We start from the raw sequence: 24325 nt of genomic DNA, 5'->3' as shown, positions 1-24325 counted from the left end.
CGGGTTCGATTCCAGTCAAAGTGACATGCCCGGGTTGTGGGCTCAATCCCCAGTGTGGGGCGTGCAGGAGGCAGCTGATCAATGATTCTCTCTCATCATTGATGTTTCTATCTCTCTCCCTCTCCCTTCCTCTCTGAAATCAATAAAAATATATTTTTTAAAGAAATCAATAAAAAAATATTTTTAAAAGTGCTGTCTGCATTTGTATAGCACTGTGTATTCCTATCAGCTTGTGGCTGTGCCCTTTACTTGATTAAGTTTAGACATTGCTCCCTACTTGTATTAATTAAGATACATTTCCAGCCCATCTGGTGTGGCTCCTGAATGTCGACCCATGAACCAGGAGGTCATGGTTCGATGCCGGGTCAGAGCACATGCCCAGGATGCAGGCTTGGTCCCCAGTATGGGGCAGGCAGGAGGCAGCCGATCGATGTTTCTCACCAATGTTTCAATTTCTCTCCCTCTCCCTTCCTCTCTCTCTCAAATCAATAAAAGCATATTTTTTAAAAAAAGTTTTTAATGCATTTCCAAGCCTTAGTAGGCTTAGCATACTTAGGCCAGTGTCATTATGTCATGTGCTAAATTTTGTGATGTGGTGGTGTGTCTGCTTCTTCAGCATTGAGCTGGGGAAGGAAGTGCAGCCTGTGCTACGCTGGGCTGTGCTTGTTAGAGCCTGTGCTTGTTAGAGGCGGTCAGATCACCAAGGTGAGGGCTCACGTCCCAGGAGGGGAAGCCCAGCAATGAGCAGAGCCGACACCTGTGGGAGCACAGAGGGGCTGACTGGCTGAGCAAGCCTTGCTCCTGAATCCCGGCACAGTGCGACAGAACACCGTGCAAAAGCGCCAAGGTGGTGTGTGAGACCAGATCAAGGGAACAGTTCCCTTTACACGCAGTAGTCAGCCTGTGGGGCTCATTACTCTGTGAGCAGGTGCAAAACGTTGGCTTAGGAACCGGCTCGCTGGGAAACAGGCGAAAAGGCCCTGCCGGCCTCCTGGGAGCCTCCGCACCTGGCAGGACACAGGCTCAGCCAGCAGGTAAGTATGAGGTGGCAGCTACGGGTCAGGCACGTGCTGGGTGCTGGGTGCTGGGTGCAGGGACTGTGATGAAGGACACGGCTCCTTCCCTTAGGGAGCTTCCCTGAAGGAAGTCGGGGTGCTCCTGGAGAGGGAGGGGCGGCAGCAGTCTGAAGTAGGGACTAGGAGCTTGTCGTAATGATGTGTTTCCCGGTTTTTACTGATGTTTTATGGGTTAGATCAACAAAGATCGTTTCCTAAATATGCATTTATGTAACCTTCCAAGAGACAGAAGATGTTTGCTGTTCACATATAAAGGATTGTTTTCACTTGGCCTGGCTTGGCGAGGGACTCCTGCGATTATGGGCGGGGCGAGCTCTCCTGGTGCTGCCGATGCTGGGCTCTGCCTCCACCAGTGCCCTCAGCGCCGCGCTGACACATGGGGCTTCGGGCGGAGCTTGGCTTAACTGGTTCTTCCCCACCTCCGGCCGGCCACGCTGATCAGACATGGCCACGCTGGGTCGTCAGACACCAGACAGCCTCACTCCTCTTCTTGGTTCCACGGTGATTTGTTGGGTATCAGTTCCTCCGTCTGTAAAACAGAATAAAGCATTTCCTGCAGGTTCCCGTGGAATCTGCAAGGTCAGTGCCCTGCCTGTGGACACGGGGGAGAGGCGTGCAGAAGCCAGGCCTCAGAAACAGCGGCTCCCACTCTGCCCTTCACAGGGGCTGCCCTTCACAGGGGACTGCCCGCAGCTCCCCCCGCGGCGCCCTGCTTTGCATGCAGAGCAGGAAAGCTATTAGCACCAGGCTCATCTAAAACCCCGCGAGGGGTTATCAGAGCGTCCTTCATTCTAGTGAGCGGCTCCGGTTTTCCCTCCGCCGTGGGAGGGATTCCATGCCATAATCCAACAGGGAGGGCCAGTTGTGGGCATGGATTTCATGCTGGTGCTTCTGTGTTCTCTGGCTGGTATCAGGCGTAGTCCTCACCACCTCGGCAGCACCTTTAATTGGGGGCATTGCTGAATGGGACTGACCCCAGGAGGGTCTCGGGGTCAGGGCTGCTTTGATTGACAGTGAAACCTCAGAGCTGGGAGGTTCCCTAAATATGAGTTGCCACCTTTCAGGTTAGTAAGCAGGCCCACAGAGGATGTGACCTACCGCCCAGGCCTCCTGGGAGTTGTTTGAGTAACGGAGCTCATTGTGCCATTTTGGGTTTGAGCTGCCAGCACACCAAACCTGTTCTGCTTCGGCTGCTGATCGGGAGTGTTGGAAGGTCCCTCCGGTTGAAGCGGACGCCGGCTGGAAAGTTTAACCTGGTGGCTGGCTCTCTCCCTCCTCGGTGGCACCTGGAAGCAGTGGGTTCAGTGTGGCTGCGGGCGGCTGCACCAGCTGCACCTGGGAACTGGTGAGAAGTGCGAGGTCCTGGCTGCTCCCAGGCTGAATGAGGCGCCGGGCGGAGCCCAACCACCAGTGTCCCACAAGCTCTCCCGGTGGCTCCCTCGCCACAGAAGTGACAGCCCTGCTTCGAGAGCTCGGTGTCAGCAGGGCGTCCTCCGGCGTGAGCCGGCCTGCGGCGTGAGCACTCGAGAACCAAGTGTGGGGTGCAGAGCACTGGTAATCAAGTAAATTTCATGCGAGTTTTATCTGACACACTTAGTATATCCATGCCAGTTACTGTGCTAGCGGGAATCAGGCAAGTGAACAGCAGTTTGTATAAGCGGCGATAATGAGTATTGCCTGCGCACGTCAAGTTCTTACGGTCCCCCCAGTAGCTTTCTAGTGTCTGATAAGCTATGGTGTGAGCAGTTTCCTCATTACCTAGATATACAACCTCAGACACCCAGGGGTACACTCGTTCACAGATGAAATTTGGGTCCAGTTTCCTAACTGTTGGGTGCCCTGTGACCATCTGTCTTAGGTGGATTTGCACGCAGGCAGCTTCTTTGGGAGGTGGGCCCAGATGCACTGTCGGGGAGCGGGGGTGAGAGGAAAGCAGAGCATAAGGGGTTTGTTACAAGGGGCCCCGGGCTGGCCTGCTGGGACCCTGGCAGGTGCCTCAGTTCTCCACAGTCCGCGCAGGGAGCCTGGCTGTTTATCTGCCACCCAGGTCAGTCTGGGTGAGGGCGGCTCCCTGGGGGGAGGAGGGCAGACACTAAGCCCGTCTGCCCAGGGTGCTGGCTGGAGCTTCGGTGGCCCACGGGGACCCTCTGAGTTGCAGGGGCTTGCTGTTAAAAACTCCGATTGGCGGGCTCAGAAATGATGCTGCCGAGCGGTGCAGGCAGGTACCGACGCGCCCGCCCGTGGTCCCAGGCCAGGCCCGCAGGCTCTCCTCGATGCGCCCGGCCCACCAGGGGTCCCCGAGCACCACCGCTGCCTCAGGCTTCTCAGGACAGACCTGCTCCTGGCTGCTGTGCTGGAGGGGCTGTGGCGGGCAGGGACTCGGTCACACAGCAGCTGCCGCGGGGGATGGCAGGGGCCGGAAGGAGGGTGCAGTGCAGTGAGACTCCAGGTCTCAGGGTCGGAGCCAGGTGGGGGCAGGTGGAGTATATGTGCAACCCCGGTTGTCACTGGGTGCGTGGGCTCTCTCTGCCCTGGGGGAGAAGGGAGAAGCAGGAGTCTGGGCACTGGTAGGAGGAGAGGCAGAAGAGGGACTTAAATGTCTTGCCAGCAAAGCCCGCACACCCTTTCCCGCCGCCCCACAGCCTGCGTCCCGCCCACGTTTGTGTTCTGGCCCATCCGGTGGGGAGTCGGGAGCTGTGCCAGGCCTCCCTGGGGGTCTGTTGGCCCGATGTGGCTGCTTACCAGGCTGGTGAGGATGGAGAAGCCAGAACTTGCGTTCTTACTGTGATAATCCTCAGCACAGCCTTGACTGGTCCGCCATGCAGGGGACAGTGAGGGACAGTGTGCGTGCCGGGCGGTGCCGCTGGGCGGTGGGTTGCCAGCTGCCTTTATTCTGATGATGTCCGTCCTGTTTTTGTACTTCGGTTGTCCTTATATAAAGCAGAGGGGATAGTTTTCATGTTTACCTAAAATTCCTTTTCTTTATTCATGCCTTTGTTTTGAAACTAGAGGCCCGGTGCATGAAATTTATGCATGGGTAGGGTCTCTAGGCCTGGTCAGCGATCAGGGCCTTCCGGCTGCTGGCCGGGGCCTTCCCTCGTTCTGCGCCACCACCTGGTGGTCAGCACACATCATGGTGAGCAATCGAACTCCCCGCCTCCCGGTCGAACTCCCGAGGGGACACTTTGCATATTAGCCTTTTATATATCTAGAAGATAGATAATTTAGATTCATAGGAAGTTGCAGAAATAAAACAGAGAGGTCCTTTATTTAGTACCCTTTACCCAGTTTCTGCTGATGGCAACACATTACATAGCCCTGGGACAGTCTCCGACCAGGAGGTTGCATCGGTGTGACCTGACCGCAGGCCTCACTCCCGGCTCCCCAGTGTTGCACACGTGCCCTGGCTCTGGCCACCTTGTTCTGTGTAGGTTCTCGCAGCCGCCCTCTCAAGCAGAGCTGTTCGGCTTCACAGCCATCTCCCTCACACTTCTGTCGTGGTAATTGAAAGTCCTTATTTGCCGTGATGAAAAGTTGGCAACCTTCAAACATTCTTGTTACCCCAACTAGGGGAGGGGGGCGCGGGGCTCACAGACTTGCTAAGTTTAGGGACCACAGCCCCGGGTCCCCTGTTGAGGGGGACAGCGTAGTGCTCTGCCCAGAGCCATGTTCCTGAGAGAGGCAGGGCCAGGGATGCAGGGACCTGAGGGTGAGGAAGCTCAGTTTCACCTCAGGTCTTCCTCCCTCAGGGCTCAGCTCCCTGGAGGCTTAAGGATCTTCGCAGGGGCTGCTCCATCCTCCCCCGACCCCGCCTGCAGAATCCACGGGGAGCTCAGCAGAGGCAAGAAGCAAGGGTTCGCCCTTGCTGCCCGTCTCATTGACTCGGCTGAGTCACAACCCCCCTGAGCCTTAGGTTCCCTTCCTGTCCCGGTTTCCACCACCCGGTGCCAAGAGCCAAGGGCTGAGCTTGTTGATCCCTGTACCAGCTGTCCTCACTCATTCCCGCTTCTGGGAGCAAATAACTAAAAAACAAAAACAGGTTAGAGATTTCTACTTCACAGTTTTGACTAAGCCATCCTTTTTATTTTCAACCATGTAGGAGCATTTTTGAGATTCTGATACATGTGTGCATGCACACACACACACACACACACATGCATGCACACGACACATGTGTACATATACATGTATACACAAACACACATGCAAAGATATGTATAAACGTGCACACGTGTATATGCGTGTACACATGTGTACATGTGCATACATGCACACATATACACATGCACACAGCCAGAGCACAGAGATATTTGAGAAAAGCAAATTTCTGCTGGTCATGGTGCAGTGGCAGTACACTCCCTTCAGTCTGAACTTGCTTTCTCTGCACCAGTCCGTTTGTTGCTCCAGCACTGGGTTGTGTAAGAGGTGGACTCAGAAGCCAAGGCTCCCCGCACCTCAGTGAACAGTGGAGCTGGGGAGCCCAGCCTGGAACCCCTGACCTTTTGCTCTGGACGCTCGTGGCCTCAGCAAGCTTCCCTTCGCCCTCCTTCTCTCCACAGCCTCAGGGACTGGCACACTGGTCAGGCCGCCTGCGGGTCTCCCACTCCCCTCTGCTCCCTGCCCAGAAGCCTGGAGGGAGGACAGAGGTGCCGGTCGTCTCCCTGTTTTTCTGTATCTGAAATAAGCACACAAACCCCTTTTAAGTGTCTACTGCTTGTTGAGCAAAACAAAAGTGTAAATAGGCAACAATGGAGATGTTGTAAAATCATTGGAAGAACTAAAAGTGGTCGTGGCCCTGGTTCTTGCTCACAGTGACAAACGGGCTCTCCCACTCCTTCCTGCAGGGCCCTGCCTCACACAGGCCCCTTGAGAACAGTTCTTGGCGGCGATAAACGCTTGCAAACCCGCCGAGACTCTCGGTGTGGTTGCTGTGGAATCCGGTGCAGGCGAGGCTGGAGAGAGTCTTTGCGGGCGGTGGCCGAGGGTCGCGGTGCAGAGGTCTCCCAGAGGGGAGAGGGCAGCGTGCCCTCTTCCTGCCTTCCCTCCCGGCATGCACTATCCCAGGCTCTTCTGAGAAAATGTGCTTTGCACTTGCAACTGGCAAGGCTTCCTTGCCAACGCACCCCGGAGTGCAGGTCTGCAGGGCTCCGGCGCGGGCTCCGCCGAGGCTGATTTGGAAGGTGGTGTTCTTGCTGTTACCCAGGGTGCTTGTGTTTATGCAGGCCTCGCTGCTCTCCCTTTCCCAGGGCTGTTTCCTCACGCAGATCCTTCCTGTGCCTCCCCTTCCTCTCCAGCCAGGGAGCTCCTGACCCTGAGCTCTGGCCCCAGAACCCATTGGGTTACTTCAGGGACATCAAGTTGTGCTGCTGCCGTGAGGCCAAGTAGAGGGGCGGGGGCTGTGTTGTGGAGGAGTACTGACAGGATGGTCAGCCAGAGGCGGGGGTGGAGCACTGGTCCAGGAGGGGCCTTTAGTTCTGAGTATCAGCTGTGTTCCAGGTCTGAAGCTATATGGCAGGCATGTGGACGGGCCGTTTGTTACTGTTACTGAATCATAATATTGTAAAATAGACTCTTGGAATCTAAGAAATATTTTACTTTTAAAAAAGGAGAGAACACGGTTCCTGTGCTGAGGTCAGCACGGGCTGATGGAGAGGCTGTTGCTGCAGGAACTTGGGGACCCAGTGAGGGTGCGGTGGGGGAGTTCACCTGGGAAGAGGGAAGCGCCTCCCTCCCCTCTCGCGTCCTTTTCGGGGGAAAAATCTCAGATCCCAGCAAGGTGTCCGCCACGAACAAACCCCTCCCTACAAACCACAGTCGGGCAGCTGGGCCACGCCGCTGAAGCTCCTCATGTGCTTCCTGCTGGGTAGTGACCACGCCTGCCCAGTGCTCAGTCCTGCTGGGCCCACGGGAAGCACAGAAGAGGCTCCCGCAGCCCGTGCGCACGGCAGGGCCAGCACAGCCGCCAACATGCTTGTGTGCGGTGTCCGTTCGGACGGCAGGCGGGGCTGCCCGGCCACAGGACTCTAAGCTCGATGCAGCCAGTCTGAGGCTGCTGCCAGGGCACCGGCCTAGCAGACCAGGCCGTGTTATCAAATGTGTTATCGCATTTAATCCCCTCACCACCCGAGAACCAGGTGTTGTCATTCCAGTTTACAGACGAAGTTCAGGCAGCTGATGTGTTTTTCCAAAGGGAGACCAAGCATGAAGCCTTGCTCTGGCTCTGAAAACGTTCCGTTAGATCACACACGACGTGAGAGATACTGGGGCTTGAGCTGGTCCTGAGGGAATGGTAGGTGAGGGGTGGGGTGCAGAGGAGGCAAAGGCCTGCCCGGCTCAGGCTCGGTATCGGCACAGCCGGAATGGAGGTAGGTGGCAGCTCCATCGTCAGGCCTCCAGCCGGTCAGGCATCCCATGTGCTCTGTTGTCCGGACTCCTGAGCTCTGCTTTCCTGCCCAGCACATGATTCCCCACGCGCCTGTCATGCACATGGAGTGTTTCCACGTATCGCGTCCTCCATGATTACATTTGGGGGCAAAAGGATGCTCTTCCATAATTTTTGTACTTCTTGGTCGCGCTGGGGTAGGCCCAGGCACAGACTCCTTCCTGGCTCAGGCTTCTTCTTTGGGATGCCCTTGGATGCCCTTGAGCATCACAGCCCATCTGTGAGTCTTAGGGGACTCCAGCTGCTTTGCCTCTCTGCCCCGTGATCTGCCAGGGGAGGTCAGGGGAGGGAAAGGTCTTCTTAGTTAACAGGAGAGAGAGAGAAACATCAGTGAGGAGAGAGAATCATTGATCAGCTGCCTCTTGCACACCCCCTACTGGGGATCAAGCCCACAACACGGGCATGTGCGCTGACCGGTCAAACCCGTGATCTCTTGGTTCCTGGGTCGACGCTCAACCTCTGAGCCACACCTGGCTGGGCAGGAGAGGTCATTTTTAAAAGGAATACAGACATTTTAATTTACTCAAACAAGTAGGTGTGTACCCCAGCCTATTGATGTGGGTTCCCCACATGGACCTACATGGGCAGCTAATTTGGAGTCCTCTGTCCTATTACAGGAGCCATATCCACAGTACATCAGTGACTTAAACTTCCAGTTTGAGTTTTTTAAGATAAAGCCAGCCCTGGCAGGTGTGGCTCAGTTTGGAGCATTATCCCCTACACCAGAAGGCTGTGGGTTCGATTCCTGTTCAGGGCACATACCCAGGTTGCGGGTTTGATCCCCAGTTGGGCACGTGCAGGAGGCAACCAATCGATGTTACTCTCACATCAATGTTTCTCTGTTTCTCTCTCTCTCTTTCCTCTCTCTCTTCCCTCTTTCTCCTTTCTTCTTTCTAAAATCAACTATTTTTAAAAAGCAAAGCAAGAATTTAGCCACTTGTGATGCAATCTCAGTACAGAATTCATTTCGGATTTTTACATTTCTCCAACACTTAATTGAAGAACGCATTTTAAAAAAATCCTGTTATTCAGTCTCTTCAAAGTATCTACTTGGTTGTCACAGAAACAGCTCTTGTTACACTCACTTGTTTCATCACTTATGTGATGTTTAATTACATTTTCTCTTTTCATCAACAAATACAACCGTCTTACACAGTGTTGGAAATGACCCCAGCTGACTCTCGATCAGCGAACGCAGTGGGTGGGAGCAGCAGGCCCCTGGTGCGTGAAAGAAGCCTGCCGGCTGCCGGCCCACCCAAATCCGCTCCCCCCACCTCCCCCGCCCAAGCTGGTATGGTTTCCTGAGGGAATCGGTGGTCTGCAGTTCCTAACTGGTAGGTTGGTGAAGCAGAGGGGAATCGGTGGTCTGCAGTTCCTAACTGGTAGGTTGGTGAAGCAGAGGTCGTCGACAGACTTGCAGGGTGGGTGCTGCTATCTCTGCCCATGCTGGTTCCACAGTCTCTGCCCACCTGCCTGCCCTGGAGCCTCCAGGCCTCACCGGCTCCTGCGGGAAGGGCAGGCGTAGGCCTGTGCTGGGACCCTGTTCCCTCTCCCTCTTCAGTCTTGTCCTCTGTTCATACAAGGAGCCTCCTTTCTCGAGGCGTCACTCCGCCCGGAAAGGTGTTGTCCTGAACACGGCCTCCTGCCGAGTGTCCCGGAAGCAGCTGTCGGTTACACGCACGTTCTCAGCATTGTCTGCCAGAGGAGGCCCGTCCCGCGGGCTTGTCCTTTAACACACACACACACACACAGGAACCTGGGTTTTGATGAACTTGTTTTTTAGGTAGAATTCTGTTTATTTTGGCACCAGATGAGTGTGAATCAGGAGTGCAAACCCTTTCTAATCTCACATGAGCTGGGAGCTGGGCCTGTGCGGACTGTTCGCCGGCAGCTGTGGTTGTACAGGGGCTGCGGGTGGCTCTGGGTGTGAGGAAGGCTGGCAGCTGGCCAGGTGGGTACTGAGGGAAACCCAGTGACCTGTGGGCTCGGTCACCTGATGTCAGAAGGTCCTTGGTGCCGCTGCTGTGGCCCGGCCATGGCAGGGACCAGAACCTCCAGGAGCGGGGCGGACGGAGCAGCTCTCACCGCCGGGCTCACCGCGCAGGAGCCTGGTTCACTTCTAGGGAGATGCCTTTCAGGGAACGAGGCGTTGCACGGAGACCCGTGTCCTTGACGAAGCGCAGAGTCTGCACAAACTCGTGTCATCGTGACTTACAGCTTGTTGGGCTCTGTCCGCACCGAGCACCCACCAAGACGGCCCTTCGCCAGACCTTTGCAGCAGCTCTCTTCGCCTTCGAGGAAACTGAGGCCTGAGGAAGAGAGGTGATTTGTCCACAACAGTGCTCCCCTGGGGAGGACATTTTTCACACTTTATAGAAAAGGAAGTTGAAAAAATAATAAGTGACCTGGCCCTGGTTCCACAACTAATTAAGTGGATTTTGAACTCAAGTTTCTTAATCCAAAGTCCTCATTTTTCCCACCGCTCCCACTGCCTTGTCAGTGGTCTGGCCCACATGTGGGAGCTGTCCTCTGAGCCCTAATAGAGCAGAAGCGAGGCCCTGAATAAGGTGGGGCAGTGGTTCATGTTCCAGCCTGGGACCATGGGCGCTCCCGTATTTCTTCTGATGCTTGGTTTTTTCTTCTGTAAAATGGGAAGAATCCTCGACCTCCCGGGCAGGTGTGTGGATGAACCAATCGAGGGAGGGAGGCATGAGCTGGTGTGCAGTGCTGAGGCCCATGGGCGGAGCCAGCCCTAGGGCCAGACCCCCACTCTCGCACCCAAGGCTCTGTGTTAACACTGATCAGAGCACTTTCTGAAGAGAAGGCTACGTCGTGTCAGCACCTGAATTGAATTATCAGCAAAGGTGACCTGAAGTAATGAGCTCTCAGCACATCACACGCCTCTCCCTGGCTCCGGCGGTGCCTGCGGGTGGACTTGGTCTCCTCCTTCATTGCTTCAGGCTGTAAAGGGTACAAACGCATCCTGCCAGCCTAGTGCTGCCCACGGAGGGGTCAGTGTCTGTCAGCCCCACTAGCCTGAGCCAGTTTCCCGGGCCCCCTCCCTGGAAGGAGCAAGAGGGAGCTCTGACTGTCGAGACTGGGTCACCTGGTTCTGGCAGAGCGAGCACGCCCAGCAGAGGCTGTGCTGTGAGCCCGGGGCGCTGTGCCCAGACAGTGACGTCAGCCTCCCTCCTGCCTCTCTTGTTTCCCTGGCCTGTGGGCACGTCTTTGCTCATTAGCATGTTGAACAGAGTTCATTAGAAATGAAACGCAAACCAAGGTTGAGCTTATAATTTCTTTTTCTCTAAGAGATTTGATCCTGAAAGAGGTTTTCCCCCCAGTATTTTATTCTGAAAACATTTGAACGTTCAGAAAACTGGAGAGAGACTTTGAAGAGTGCATACCTCCGTCCCCACTGAGAGCCTCGGCTCCCAGTTAGTGTGTGCTGTACTTGCTCTATCTCGTGGCTCTCCAAATCTCAGCCTACTTAAGAACCCGTTATTTCCCATGCATTTCAGACATGCAGCCATCGGTACATGTCACCCTTAAACATGTTATCATATCTAACATTAACCAGCGTTCAGTATTTTCCTATAGTTACTTGGGGGAGTAAATTTATGCAGAGTTAAATGCATAAATCTGTAATCTACCATTCCCTGAGTTTTGATAAACACATACATTTGTGTGACCAGATTCCTGTCAAGATACGGAATATCGTCACCACCAGAAAGTCCCTCATGTCCCTCTCCGGTCAGGTCCTGCCCCTCCTCCCAGGAACTCCTGGCGTTCCCACGCTGTGAGCTCGGGCTGCCTCTGGCTTCATGGGACGGACTCGCTGCAGCACGTGCTCTGTGTGAGGCTCACCTGAGAGGTTAGCTCAGTAACGGTGAACCTTTTGAGGTCGACGTGTCAGCATTTTGAAAAACCCTAACTTAACTCTGGTGCCGTGTCACATATCGAAATTTTTTGATATTTGCAACCATAGTAAAACAAAGACTTATATTTTTGATATTTATTTTATATATTTAAATGCCATTTAACAAAGAAAAATCAACCAAAAAAATGAGTTCACGTGTCACCTCTGACACACGTGTCATAGGTTCGCCATCACTGGGTTAGCTAGTGCTTTACTGTGCAGTTCAGGGACTCTCTCAGCCTCATTTACCCGACGTCTTCCTGTTCCTGAGTTCAGAGCTACTAGCAAGCTGCAGGACACCCCGGACAGCGATGGAGGCTGGCAGTGTGTTTGTGTTACGTGTATGCAGTTTTCGTTTGACATCGTAAACATATAAGTGTGGTGCTCAGAATTCCACATCTGACCACCCGGATGCTACGAGGCAGGTGCTCCCTGCAGAACCTGAGCCGCGGTGGGCGTCCATCGGACCCTTTCCCGGCCACACTGCTGAGGAAATGGACCTCGAGTGGGAGCTTGGGGTGTTTCTGGGGCTAGTTCACCGCGTAGCCAGGCTAACAGTCAGTGCACTGGGGTGCCCTGCGCTTGTGGGAGGACAGGGCCCCAGGGAGGCACGGGGGGTTGGTGAAAAAACCCAGAGGCCCGCAAGGCTGGTCGCCCGGGTCCGAGGGGCCTGCGGCCTTTCTGAGGCTTGTGTGCCCCCTTCCCTCCCCCCAGCCCCAAGATGCCTGCTCCTGGATGGAGAGTAGATTGTGCAAATTGGACTAGAATCCAAATACATATCCTCATTAAACTTTTAGATTCTTGTCCCACTTTTTGGAGCCAGGACTTGGCACAGACCCAGTGCGATGTGGCGACAATAATGAAGTTCATTGGCATCTACGTCTCCCAACGTTTCTTCTTCTCCCAGCAGTTTCTGGGGCTTTGCGTTAAAGATTGCGTTCTGAGAAGGTCGTCTGGCAGGTACTGTGTGCAAGCAGGACTCCCTTCCAGTCAGGCTGTAGGTCGGGCGTGAGCACCTGCGGGTCAGGAAAAGGGCCGGCCGTCCACGTGGGTGAGAGACGCTTTGGGGAGCAAGGCCCAGCATCAGCCTCGGAGAGGGACTTGAGGGGTTCCGTGGGGAGGGAGAGAGGAGGTTAGAGACTGAGGCTGCGGTCGATGACGGTCCTCACCCCACTGTCTGACGGGGCCCAGCACAGGCCGGCACTGGGCTTTCAGGGAGGGCGGAGCCCTGTGGTCTCTGTCCCACAGGAAAGGGGATGGGATGGGGGTGGGACAGTTAATGTGGTCACCGCCTGAGTGCCCCTGTGATGAGGCCCATGAAGCTGAGACCCCAGCGCGTCTGTGGAGAAGGGGGCCCCCCTTGTTAGCGGAGCTGCCAGCCTGTGCGGAGGAGGCCTAGCTGACAGCCCTGAGCCTGCAGCCTTCCCGCCCCCACCGTCCCACCTCCCTCTCCTCAAAGCAGCGACAAGGTCCGAAATCAGGACAACTGGTCTACTTCAGTCCATCCCTGCCCTTCCTAAGCTCTAGGGGGAGGGGAGAGTGACCAGACCTGGTCAGTTAGAGACGTAGACTGCAGTCGATGACCCTCCTCGGTGTGGAGGGGAAGCCCGCTCTGGGCCGAGAGCCTGCCTGCGGCGAGGAGGTGGAGACGGTGGCGGTGGGTCCTTTGGGGCTTCTGGCCTGGAGCGCGCTGTCAGCAGTCTCAGGTCCTTGCACAGCGGAGGAGGCCTTGACACCAGCAGCCCTGGGGCACAGGTTAGGGCCCGTGCCTCAGCCCTGTGCCCTGGCGTGGGGACCCTGGCGGGAAAGTCCCCGCTGCCACCTGGTCCCCGCAGGAAGCTCGAGCTCTTCGGGAGCAAGCCCTGTGCCATCCGCGGGCAGCGGGGAAGTCTGTCCTGGCATGGAGCTTCGACTTCCTCACCTGGAGAATGGGCACCATCTGGGAAAGGCACAGATGAGGCGGGAAGTGAGTTAGGGAACCCGGATTGGGCCGGCGTGGTGGCTGCCTCTCCCACGCACTGAGCCAGTGAGTGACCGGCCTGGCGTGCACACTCAGCACATGGCAGCTGTTCCTGTTTGTCCCGGGCACGCCAGTGCGCCAGCTCTGCACAGGGCACCCCTGGGAGCCAGGATCGTCACCCTTCATGCTTCGGCAGTGTCTCTGGGACTCGCTGTGGAACAGCCCCCCAGGGAGGCACCAGTGCAAAGCAGAGTGTGGTTCTGGGCGGATATGATGGTAAATGTTGGGGGCAGAGGAGACGTGGAGCTCCAGGCCCAAGGAGGCTGCTGTGTGTTCCCCGAGTGGTGGGAGAGCCCTAGGAGCGGGCAGCTCCCCAGGCAGCAGGAAGGGGGTGGGAGGGAGTGTCTGACATCAGGAGCAACATTCAGTTGCTGGCGAATCACAGACACATCCCTTGTTCCCATTTGCACAAAAGCAGGTAGAAGGAAGGCGATCCCTTTCCCTCCCTCCGCTGCACTGGCCTCTGCTCCCAGGCAGGTCCACCTGAGTGATTCCTGCTGATACGCGATTCCTGCTGATACGCGGCTACAGCTGGGAGCCCCTGCCTCTCACCTTTCCACCCCCCGGGGAAGGCTTCCCTCAGGCCGGTGGCTCGGCTGTGAACGGGCCGGGCCGTGCCCCGCACACCTCCTAGCACACAGAATGCCCTCAGAACCCTAGGGAAGCACTCTTTCCTCCAGCTGCCCCCCTCTGCTCGCCTGGAAAGTGGATTCTTAGTCCGAGGTGCTCCTGGCAGCGGTCCTGGTGGTGGCGAATGGGGGCCTCTCTGTGCACAGAATCACCTCCCGCTGCAGCCCGTGGGCAGCCAGGATTCCGTGTTCCAGGCACGCAGACGTCAGGTGGCCTGGGCAGCAGCACCTCCGTGTTTGTTTTTGGTTTTGTTTTCAGACACAGGGAATGCATTTTATACAGCCCGGGGGGGGAGGGGCACATAGGGAATGCATATTATACAGCCTTGTGGGGGGGGGTGAGGATAGAATCATCCTGAATACTTTCTAAAAATGGACTATTTCCAAACATGAGTCCATTATGATAATAGCCTTCAGGTCTTTCCTTACCAGACACAGGTTCCCTAATCGAGTTGGTGGGAAGTGCAGTAAGACAGTGTGGCTGTTTCCCAGCTCTCTCCAAAAATGACAGTGATTCTCAACAGTAGAGAAGACAGATTGAGCTGAGCCTTCCCATCACCCCCTTCCCATCACCCCCCCCCCCCCCCCCCCATTCCTGGGAAAGCAGCCTAAATGGTTAAACTGCACAAAATGTAGATCAGATCAGAATGGTGTCTGCCTTCTGTGACCGCTCCTCTTAGTCTAGACTGAATGACCACATTCACCCTCTGCTGGTTCTGGGCCTGGAGGGGGCAGGGCGGTGAACAGGGAGAGACCATGTGGCCCAGCTCCTCCCCGTCTCCAGGCCGGGCGGGACCACGCCCCAGTCTGTGCCGGCGTTGCCAGGGCAGGGACCTGCTGGGCTCTGAACAGGCAGGACGGCTGCGCTGCCCCTTCCCTCCTGGCAGTCCTGCTGCGCGCTGCTGGTCCTCAGCTCCCCTGTAACGGGTCCTCTCCGCGGGCTTGTGCTGCCGTTCACAGAGCACAGTCCCTTCCCAGTGGAGGGGACAGTCCTGAGTCCTCACCACCACCCGAGGGCTGTGGGGCGTCTCCTGGCCCTTGGTCGGTGGCCTCAGGGCGCCTGTTGGCTGTGATTCCAGAGGGCCCTTTAGCACAGTCTCATGAATGAGGCAGCCAGGAGGTGTGGATTGGATAGGCCAGCTGGGGCTTTGGATATTAGGTGATGACGGCCGTGAAATGTGCCGTGTGGGTGACCACTTCACCTCAAAGGACACTGGAGTCTCCTCCATTTCAGCTCTCCCACCCTTGACCCGCTGCGTGGCCTTGAACGCACTTTTCATGGCCGGCTCCAAGCAAGTGGAAACCACTCATATTTCTCCTATCTACTCCCCTCCCTCCCCCCTCGTGTGTGTGTGTGTGTGTGTGTGTGTGTGTGTGTGTGTGTGGAGCCAAGCCCAGGGGCCAGGGATGGGGGGTATAAAATAGCAAACAAAACATGCTTGACTCCACCGCCCAGGTGGTTGCATGGTGATTCTCCCACACACACCCTCTGGCCTGGAGGAGGGGTACCTGGGGCAAGGACCCATCACCCACGTAGGATGTTTCCTCACCCGAGCGCCCTACTTTCCTCCTATAAATGTGGGAAAGGGAAAAGAAGGCTCATCAGCAGATACGTGTCGTGTGCTTTGCCCAGCTTCCTGGCTTGTCATCTGATTGGGTCACCAGGCTTCGGGCCTGGTGCTGGCGTGGCATTGCGTGCAGCCTCGGGTGGGGAGCAGCTCGCTGGAGAAGAGCCTTTCCTGGGGAAACAGCGGGACCCCTGGGTTGAAGTTAGAAAAAAGGTTTAAGTCGTGAAAAGACGAATGTTTATAAATCAGTGTTTTCTGCAAATGGGGTGAATTGACTGGGGCAGTTAGCAACTGCCCGTCTCCGGAAGGCCTTAGCAAAGTCAGAGCGGGGAGGACCTGTGAGGTCTGTGCCTGCCAGGACTCTCGGGGTAACTAGGAATCACTCTACGGGGGACTGCACAGGTGAACAGAGATGCGTGTGGGACAGTATTCGCTGCGGCCCTGCTTACCATGAGAAAGGACCGGAGGCCACACGCGCACGGCAGGGGCCTGGTAAATAATTATGGCACAGCCACACCCGGGATGCTGTGCCTCATCCATTTAAAATTCCAAGGGGTCGTCTTAAATGGAAAGGGAATGCCTCCATCAGTGGGGAGGTGGGATCCATTCATAGATTTGATTACATGGAGTGGATGGACCCAGAAGGACACTGGAGAAACTGGTTATACTGGTTTCCTCCAGACTTTTCTCTCAATGTCCTTTTGTACCTTTTGAATCATGTGGATGCATTCATTACCTGTCACAAAATAAATGTGAGAAAAATATGTTTTAAAACTTTAAAGATAAGTTTCACTGGGCTAGAGCATTCAGATACCGGAGGGACGTGGAAAGCCGACCAGCCTTGTATGGAGCATCTTCTGTGAGCCAGGGCTTCGGCCGGATGCTTTACAAACACAATACTCCTGGTCCACACACCCCTTCGTGGGAGGCAGGACCTGTCCCGCTTTACAGACGGAACGCGGAGGCACTGGTGTTGAGAGCCCACTTGTCCACCTGGGCCGTTCCCCGCCGCACCGCGCTGCCTGCTGAGGGGGGAGCTGTGGGGTGCTGCTGCCGGCCAGCCGGCCTCGGCCACGATCCCACCGGTCAGCTGTCCTGGTCCCTTTGCTTTTGCTGAGCCCAGGGTGGAGTTCACAGTGTTGGTAGCAGGCAGTCATTTCTGCAGCTGGAGAATGCCCCTTCCAGGCTGGGTGGGGGGAGAGGGGGGCAGGGCAGGGCCGGCTGCCCTGAGCTCTTCTGCCGGGCGTCAGTGTGCCAGCTTTGTCTGCCAGCTGCAGGCTGGCTGGAGAGCGGCTGTTTTTCTGACTGTCAGACCCAGGCTCCTCGCTTGCACTTAGAGGAGAGCTTCCAAGCCCTGGTACAAAAGGTTCTCTTTCCATTTTTTTTGGAAAAAGAGCAAGTGAATGAGCTCATGATCACTGCAACCCAGAAAGGAGGAGGGGAGGAAGAGGAGGTGGCCCCTCGCCACCTAGGCCTGCTGCCCCTGGCCAGGTTTCCTGGGGTGACCGAAGCCAGGTGGCTGGGACAGGTGGTCCATACCGGGCCAGGGCTGGAGACATGAGACGCGTTGAGACCAGCAGTCTGCTGTGGTCCTGAGGACAAGTGTCCGGCCCTTCGCATCCCTGACGCGGAGCTCTGTCTGGGACGGCTGGCCTCCAGGGAGCAAAAGGCCCTCCTCTCAGGGTTACGTGCTCATCTCCGCTCTGGAAAGCGGCCGCACCTGAGCTGGCGGCCATGCGGTATCGGTGCTCTGTGGAGTGCTTCTGACTTGCCGCTGCTCTCGGCACATGGGCTGCTGCGACGGAGCTGGCCGCCTCGCTCGTGGGTCGGAATGCTGGCGCGTGCAGGGTAGCGTGCCGGGCCTGGCCTGCTCCCACCCTCTGCCCAGGCCTGCCTGGTCCGGGAGAATTGGGGGTGATGCACGCGTGCCTTGGAAGAGCAGCTCTTTGGCATCTCCACCCGCTCGCGCCCTTCAGAGCCTGTCTTCAGGCCCCGCCTGGCCATGGCCATTGTGGGCTTTTCTCCATCTGTGGCAGGTCCCGGTGCCTTGCAGTTTGGTGCTCCCTTGGAATCTCGGAGGAGCCCCGAGGCCTGCCCGGTGCACGGACGGTGAGCTGCCCCTGCTGAGCCCGAGCCTGACGCCTCTCCTTTCTGTTCCTCTTCGTTTCAGATTGAGAAGATCATGAGCTCCATCGGAGAAGGGATTGACTTTTCTCAGGAGCAGCAGAAGGTCTCAGGTACGAACCGAGCCGCCTCCTGCGCACACAGGCCTTGGTGCCCTTCCGCCCCGGGCTCCTCTGGCACGGAAGGTGGAGAGAGGGGCGAGAGGTCAGCCTCAGGCCACCGTGCCCCCACTCAGCCGCTCCTTGTCCGGACAGCCCAGCTCGCTGTCCTCAGTGGGGCCATGGCTCCTCTTACAGATCGGAGGGGGCTGTGTGCAAGTTGAGTTTCGGTCTGCCTATTCAGAAACTACATTTCCTAATGAGCAGCCCTCAGTCATCATTCTTGTCATGAATGTGGGCTTTCTCCGAGGAGCTGACACCGGAGCTTCTCGGTGTTGGGCTCCCCACTGGGGGCCTCGCTCAACCCAGGCCCAGCCGCGGCTGTGAGCGGGCATCTCCCCAGGGGTCGGCTTTGCTGCTTCCTCCTATGTCTTTCTCCATTTCCTCAGTCGCTCGTCTTTCACTTCAGCTCACTACTCCTTTGGGTGTTTTTTCCATCTCAAAGCCTCAGGACTGAGGTCTGCTTCTCTTTCCTTCACTTGAAACAGGGGCCAAGGAGGCCTTATCTGAGCTGTTGTCCTTGATTGTGGTTGTTACTTTCTTAGGTCAGGTGACACTTAAGGTGCCTCTCAGAATAGTGCTCACGTTGCCCGTCCCCCGTCTCTGCCCCTTACAAGGAGAGGCCTCTTGCACCGAAGGGATAGGCTTCCTCGCTTGCTCGGGGGCTCCATCCAGGGCCGACCCGTTAGCACCAAGTGACCTCCGGTTCCTCGTGGGCCCCTGGCCCTGGAGGGGAAGTCTGGTGGGTGGGGTGCGTGTGCACGTTGGGGAGAAAGGACCTGCTGAGGCGTGGGCTTGTGGTGGGAGTACAGGCCTGGGGCCCCGTCCTGGGTTCAAATCGTGGTTCTAGATCCATGTGTCTCAGACAAGCCACTAGCCTCTCTGAGCCCAACTCCCGCCATTGGCCTAACAGTCCCTACACATAGGTTGTGGGACTGAGTGACGTGTGCAAATATTTGAGCTGGAGACACTCAATGAACAGTGGCTGTGTTTGCTTCCACTCCTGAAACCACTGCCGACGTGTCCGGAGAAGCCTAGGGGCATCAGCTCGGCTTGTCTCCACGCCATTCTCAGACTGGGTTCCGGGGCGCCCTCCCTCCAGCAGCCTTGCTTCCCTGGGTTCCAGCAGGCCCAGCTGGCTTTGGTCTGTCTGTGTCTGTCTTGGGTTGCGGAGGGTCCACAGAGGGGCTCCCTGGCTTGTGGCCTTGTCTGCAGGCACTTGCTGCTCTCGGGCCTGCAGCCTTGAGCTCGGCTGTAGTGTGCAGGCCTGACCAAGGGTCAGGTGTCTGAGGGCAGAAGTTCAGGGCTGAGACCAACACCACTGCCCTTTCAGAGCTCTGCCAGGGATGGGTGGGCCCCTCCAGGGATGGGTGGGCCCCTCCAGGGATGGGTGGCTGACAGTTCAGCCGAGGCCAGTCTTGCTCCTGCACCCTCTGTATCAGAGGGGCCCCACCTCCAGGTGCTTGAGAGCTTGGTTGTGCAGTCACCTCGGCGTGGCTCCGTCGGGAGATCGGCTGCACCTCTGGAAACAGAGGAGCCCTTGTCCTTGGAGGCGCGTGGAGCCCTTCCTTTGCCCGGCCGGCTCTTGCCCCCATGACCCATGTGAGTGGTGGGAGCTGGTTGGCCCCGCTACCCCCCTAGGTTCCTGGATCCCAACACGGTCTTGCTTTTATTCTCACGGGTTGACTCATCCTCATACCCCAGCTTAGGATGTCAAAGGCAGGCTCCCGAGGGTGCCACCGGGACAGCGTGTCCACCATGTGGCCGATCCCCGCCCACGTGCCCGGCCCCTGCCAGGCGTGACGTGTGGAGAGGGTGGGTTCAGCCTGCCCGGCACTCTGCTTTCTGTCTGAGGGTCAGGAGGGGGCTTTCGCCAGGACCCCAGGGAGCACCAGGCCTCGGCCCAGAGCAGGGTTCTGGTTTATTTTGATGACCAGTATCGGGGTGCAGGTTGTCCTTGGGCTTCTGGATCCCAGAGAAGGGCCTGAGCTCGGGTTTGCCAGCCTGGCTGGGGGAGCAGCCCCTGCAGCAGCCAGCCCACAGCTGAGCGTGGGCTTGCCGGCGAGACCTCTGTGGCACTGGGGTCTCAGACCTGTTTGGGGCCGTGAGCCCCTGAGCTGCCAGCATTGGAGCCAGTTCCCTGAATCCCCTGACAGATGTCATTTCCAGCTCACCCCACATTGCGAGTCCAGGGCGGTGAGCCTGCCCGCTGGCCAGGCCACTCTGGCTTTGTTCTGTCAAGCGGAAGAGACCGCGTGGCTGTCTTCTTTTCACCAGCCATTCTCGCTGTCGAGTAGCCGCCGAATGCCTGCTCCCCCGGGGCCTCCTCCCCGCGCCAGCCCCCGCCAGCCCCGCACCAGGGCCGGCAGCAGCCTGTTGGGTGCAGTCCCCATGTGGTCCCTGGGTGTCTTCTGCACATGTTACCTTTCCTGTCTCCACAGCTGGACTTGGGGCTTGGGCCTGGCTTCCCCGGGTCCCCGGTGCCGCCCCTGGGGTGCCCTCCTTCAGGTTGTGGGCAGCCTGCTCGGGGGCTTCTCCCTGCGCTCCCGCAGGCCGGAGAGAGGTCGCTCGGGGCGGTTCGGGGCTGTTGGGTGCGCTCACCTGAGGAGTATCAGGTGTCACGTCCTTACTTGGTCGCTGTTTTTGTGATTCCTGTGATGCCTCTTGGCAGAGAGGCACAGTCATTCCTTAACCCCTGGGCTGTGTCCTCTGGGCGGTGGGTGACCTTCCTCTGTCCCCTCTCTGGCCGTCCTAGGAACTGCCAGCCAGAACTATAGGAATGTTCTTCTCTACCCTCCCTGAGATCCCTTCCTGCCCTTTGTGCTGGCGGGTGTGGGCCAATGTCGGATGTTGGGATATCTGTCGTTTTGCTCGGCTGCTCGTGCTGCTGTGTCCTCCCTCGGCGGTGACGGCGGCAGCAGCCTCTGCTTCGATGTCCGATCCCTGATGTATTTCCTGAGCGTAGAGGGGAGGAGGGGAGGAGGAGGGGAGGGCCAGGCATTATGAGAGTGAGCAAGGACTGTGGAGCGGCCGGCAGCAGGCGGCGTGGAGCCCAGGAGCCTGTAGACAAAGCCCTCCGCTGCGGCTCTGTGAGCGCACACACCCTCTGGCAGCCAGCAGCACCACAGCCCGGCCCGGCCCGGCGGGATCACAGGCAGGAATGAATCAGCAGCCGGGAACTCCTGACTTCACGGGTAGACGAGAGCCTGCTGCTTAGGTCCCTGGAGCAGACAGCCCGCTCAAGGGCAGGCACCTCAAGTGGCCCCAGACCCGGCATCTTGGGCTGCCGTGCGTGGGAGGCCGTCCCCGGCCACCATCTGTTCAGCAGAGGACAGATGAGGGGCAGCCTGGGACCCTGGGTCCCCGGGGTCTCCTAGACAACCATGCCCGTGGCCTTGGCTGCCCCGAGGGCAGAAGTGCCAGGAACAGCAGGATGACTTCCACCAGCAAGACTGCCAAGAGTTCTCTGGAGGTGATGCTTTCGTAGTTGCTCTTCTCTTCCTTCCTCACGCCTCTCTCTCCTCCCCTGTTCTTTTCCCCCTTCTATCTGTACTTGCCCGTGAGCACCAGAGCAGTAGGTGGGGGTTAAGGCGTTCCGCTCCAAGCGCCCTCGGTCTGCCGGGAAGGGCTGGACTTCCTCCCTCACCCCACCTCCCTGCCCTCCCTGAGGAGCACGTCGGGATCCGGAGACCCCGGAGGACTCTTGCTGCCTTTATCCCTCGGCCGGCGGGTGGACAGCGCGGAGCGTGCACAGACTTAAGCCGCCAGCGCGGCGGACAGAGGACTGCTTCCTTTTCTCTTATCTGGCTGGGCTTTCTCATCTTTAGCCAAGAACTGGGTCTGCCTGCCTGCTTTCCACCTGGGCAGGCAGGTGAGTCACAGGAACAGCCACAATCCGAGGAAAATGAACACCCAGCCCCTGCACACCCGCCCTGCCCGGGAAGGCAGCCCTTCAGACAGCGCCCTCGCCCGGGAGACGCCCCGCTCGCCAGTGCCCGGGGTCTAGCGTGGACCTGGCTCCTGGCCCACTGGCCACACAGCGGGCGGAGTGTGATGTCGCCGTCCCAGCAGAGCACCCGGAGCCTGGTCTCCGAGCCCTGTCCTGCGCGCCCGGCGCCGCTCCTCGCTGCCTGAGCCTCTGGCACAAAGGGCCATGGTTTGCTTGTTCCGGGACTGTTGGGGGAAAACAAGTAAATGCCTCTCCTCCCTGCCGTGTGCGCTGCTGCTTGGGTGCATGTGCCGTGTCCCTGGCTGCATGAAGATGCGTGTGCTCTCCTGACCCGTGTGTGCTGCAAGGTCGCAGGACTGGCCCCGCGCCACAGCCCACGGGGCTCCGAATGCATGGATGACAGGCGCTTCCAGCCCCACTGGTGCCCGTGGGACCGGACTCTGTGAATGAACTACCTCAGTGTGAACGCTGATGAGGAGTTGACCTGGAGACCCTTGGGGGTTAGCTTCCCGGCCGGTGGGCAGAGGCCGAGGGGTGAGCGGCCCGTGCCCGAGGTTGTGGGTGTGCACGGCGCCTGGCGGGCTACCCCGCCCGCACACGGACGAGGCGCTGCGGGTCCTCCGCTCTCGTCTCTCGTCCGTGGTTTGGCTGCTTTATGGTAATGACTATGATGTGGCAGTGCCATCTGTCTTCCTCTGAGTGCCGCTGCTGCCTTAATGGTTTTTCCCTTTTCAAGCGTCTGCCGATTCCTCTCTCGGCAGGTTCACGGGCACTGGAGCAGAGCGTCGGGGCGTGGCTGGCGGCGCTGGGCCTGCAGCAGTACGAGAGCAGGTTGCTTCTGAACGGCTTTGACGATGTCCGCTTCCTGGTAAGTGCGAGGCGGCGGGGCGTGGGAGCCGCTCCTGCTGCCGGCTGATGTCTGGAACCACTCGGAGCCGCGACCAGGGCAGAGCTGAGCCCCGGTCTGAACCGCCGTGTCATGTGCCCTTTCTGGACTGTCCCTCTCCTCTGCTCCCGAAACTCCTGGAGGGAGAGCTCTGTGCAAGTCTGCGTCCCCAGGAGGAGGTCCCTGACCGCAGCCCTCTGTCCCCGCCTGTCCCTCTCGGACTTGGGGCCAGGTGTGGTGTGGCGAGGCCTCGGGCCGTCTCGTTCCTGTCAGACAGGAGTTTTGGTGGACGGGACAGCCAGGTCCCTGTGCTGACTCCCCCGTCTTGGCCGGATACCAGAAGTTTCCTTTGTTCGCCAGAACTTTGCAGTCCAGCAAGTAGGCACTGAGCAAGTCGCTGTCCGGGTGGCTGCATGGCCCCAGGGGCCCGGTGCCCAGGGCCTCGCAGTGGCCCCGACAGAGGCCGAGTTGGGGTTTGGAGGGCTGGCTGCTCTTCTGAGGTGTAACTTCGTGCTCTTCTTACAAACACGAGGTTGAAACAGAAAGGAAAACCTGGGTGTCCTTCCTCAGGCTCCCGTGAGGCGGCTCCCTCTGACGGAGCGAGACCTCCCCGGGGGACACAGCTGGGCGCAGCGACCGGCCCCTCGGGGCGGCATGGCCTCTCACCGGCCTGCTGTGTGCTGGGCGCCCTCGGCAGTGGCGTGCGTCGGCTCACTGGGCTTCCCAGCAGCCCTGGGTGAGCTCTCGTGTTAGCACCTCTGGTGGTCACAGCGCCAGGAACCGGCAGCAGAGGAGCCTGCACCAGGCACTCTGGGCCCGAGGGTCCAGCTCTGACACGGAGCCACACTCGCCTCTTACACGTGGATGTGGGGAGTGGGTGTAACCACTCATGTGCTTTCAGTCGCCGTCTTGCACGTGTTACCTCAGGAGCTTGGTTTTCGGGGAACTTGGCAAGCCTCCCTGCCCGCCTCTCCCTGCCGCCTGCCCGCACAGTCCCGGGAACGCAGTCCTGACGTGGCATCGAGCGGCCTTTTCTCTCGGAAGCAGATCCCCACTGGCACCCACCTCCCTGCGCTGCCCTGGCTGAGGGACTGGTCAGGGTCAGCCCCGAGCTGCCCGCCTGCTCTGCTCTCAGGGCGCTGGCCTGTGCTCCCAGGAGGGGCCTGGCCCAGGCAGCTCCCCTTACCTGGGTTGTTCGCCTCCAGGACAGGCTGACGTCGGCACCAAGCCACCTTCCAAAGCCAGCGTAGGGCTAGACTGCAAGTCTTCAGATTTTAAAATATTAGGTTTTAAAATGACAGTTTTTTTAAAATATATTTTTACTGATTTCAGAGAGGAAGGGAGAGGGAGAGAGAGAGAGAGAAACATCAATAATGAAAGAGAATCATTGATCGGCTGCCTCCTGCACGCCACACATTGGGGACCGAGCCTGAAACCCGGGCATGTGCGCTGGACCAGAATTGAACCTGGGACCCTCAGGCTGTAGGCCGATGCTCTATCCACTGAGCCAAACCGGCTTGGATGACAATTTTTTTTAAAGTTAAACTGAGTATATTT

At 58.0% G+C, this 24325-nt stretch overlaps 1 protein-coding gene across 6 annotated transcripts in view; it reads left to right on the top strand.

The window, feature by feature from the left end:
* The window catches only part of ANKS1A (ankyrin repeat and sterile alpha motif domain containing 1A), a 176500-nt gene that overhangs the window by 128164 nt on the left and 24011 nt on the right, over positions 1-24325 (top strand). For all 6 annotated transcript variants that reach the window (XM_070418724.1, XM_070418723.1, XM_070418727.1 and 3 more), the window contains 2 exons: positions 17822-17888; positions 22644-22750. In XM_070418724.1, coding sequence (XP_070274825.1) covers positions 17822-17888; positions 22644-22750 — 174 coding nt within the window. The remainder of the gene's footprint in view (positions 1-17821; positions 17889-22643; positions 22751-24325) is intronic.

Source organism: Myotis yumanensis, unplaced genomic scaffold (genome assembly GCF_028538775.1).
Source record: "Myotis yumanensis isolate MYYU_CA2020_CCGP unplaced genomic scaffold, mMyoYum1.0.hap1 SCAF_6, whole genome shotgun sequence".
NCBI lineage: Eukaryota > Metazoa > Chordata > Mammalia > Chiroptera > Vespertilionidae > Myotis > Myotis yumanensis.
This window is presented reverse-complemented; position numbering and strand designations above follow the sequence as displayed.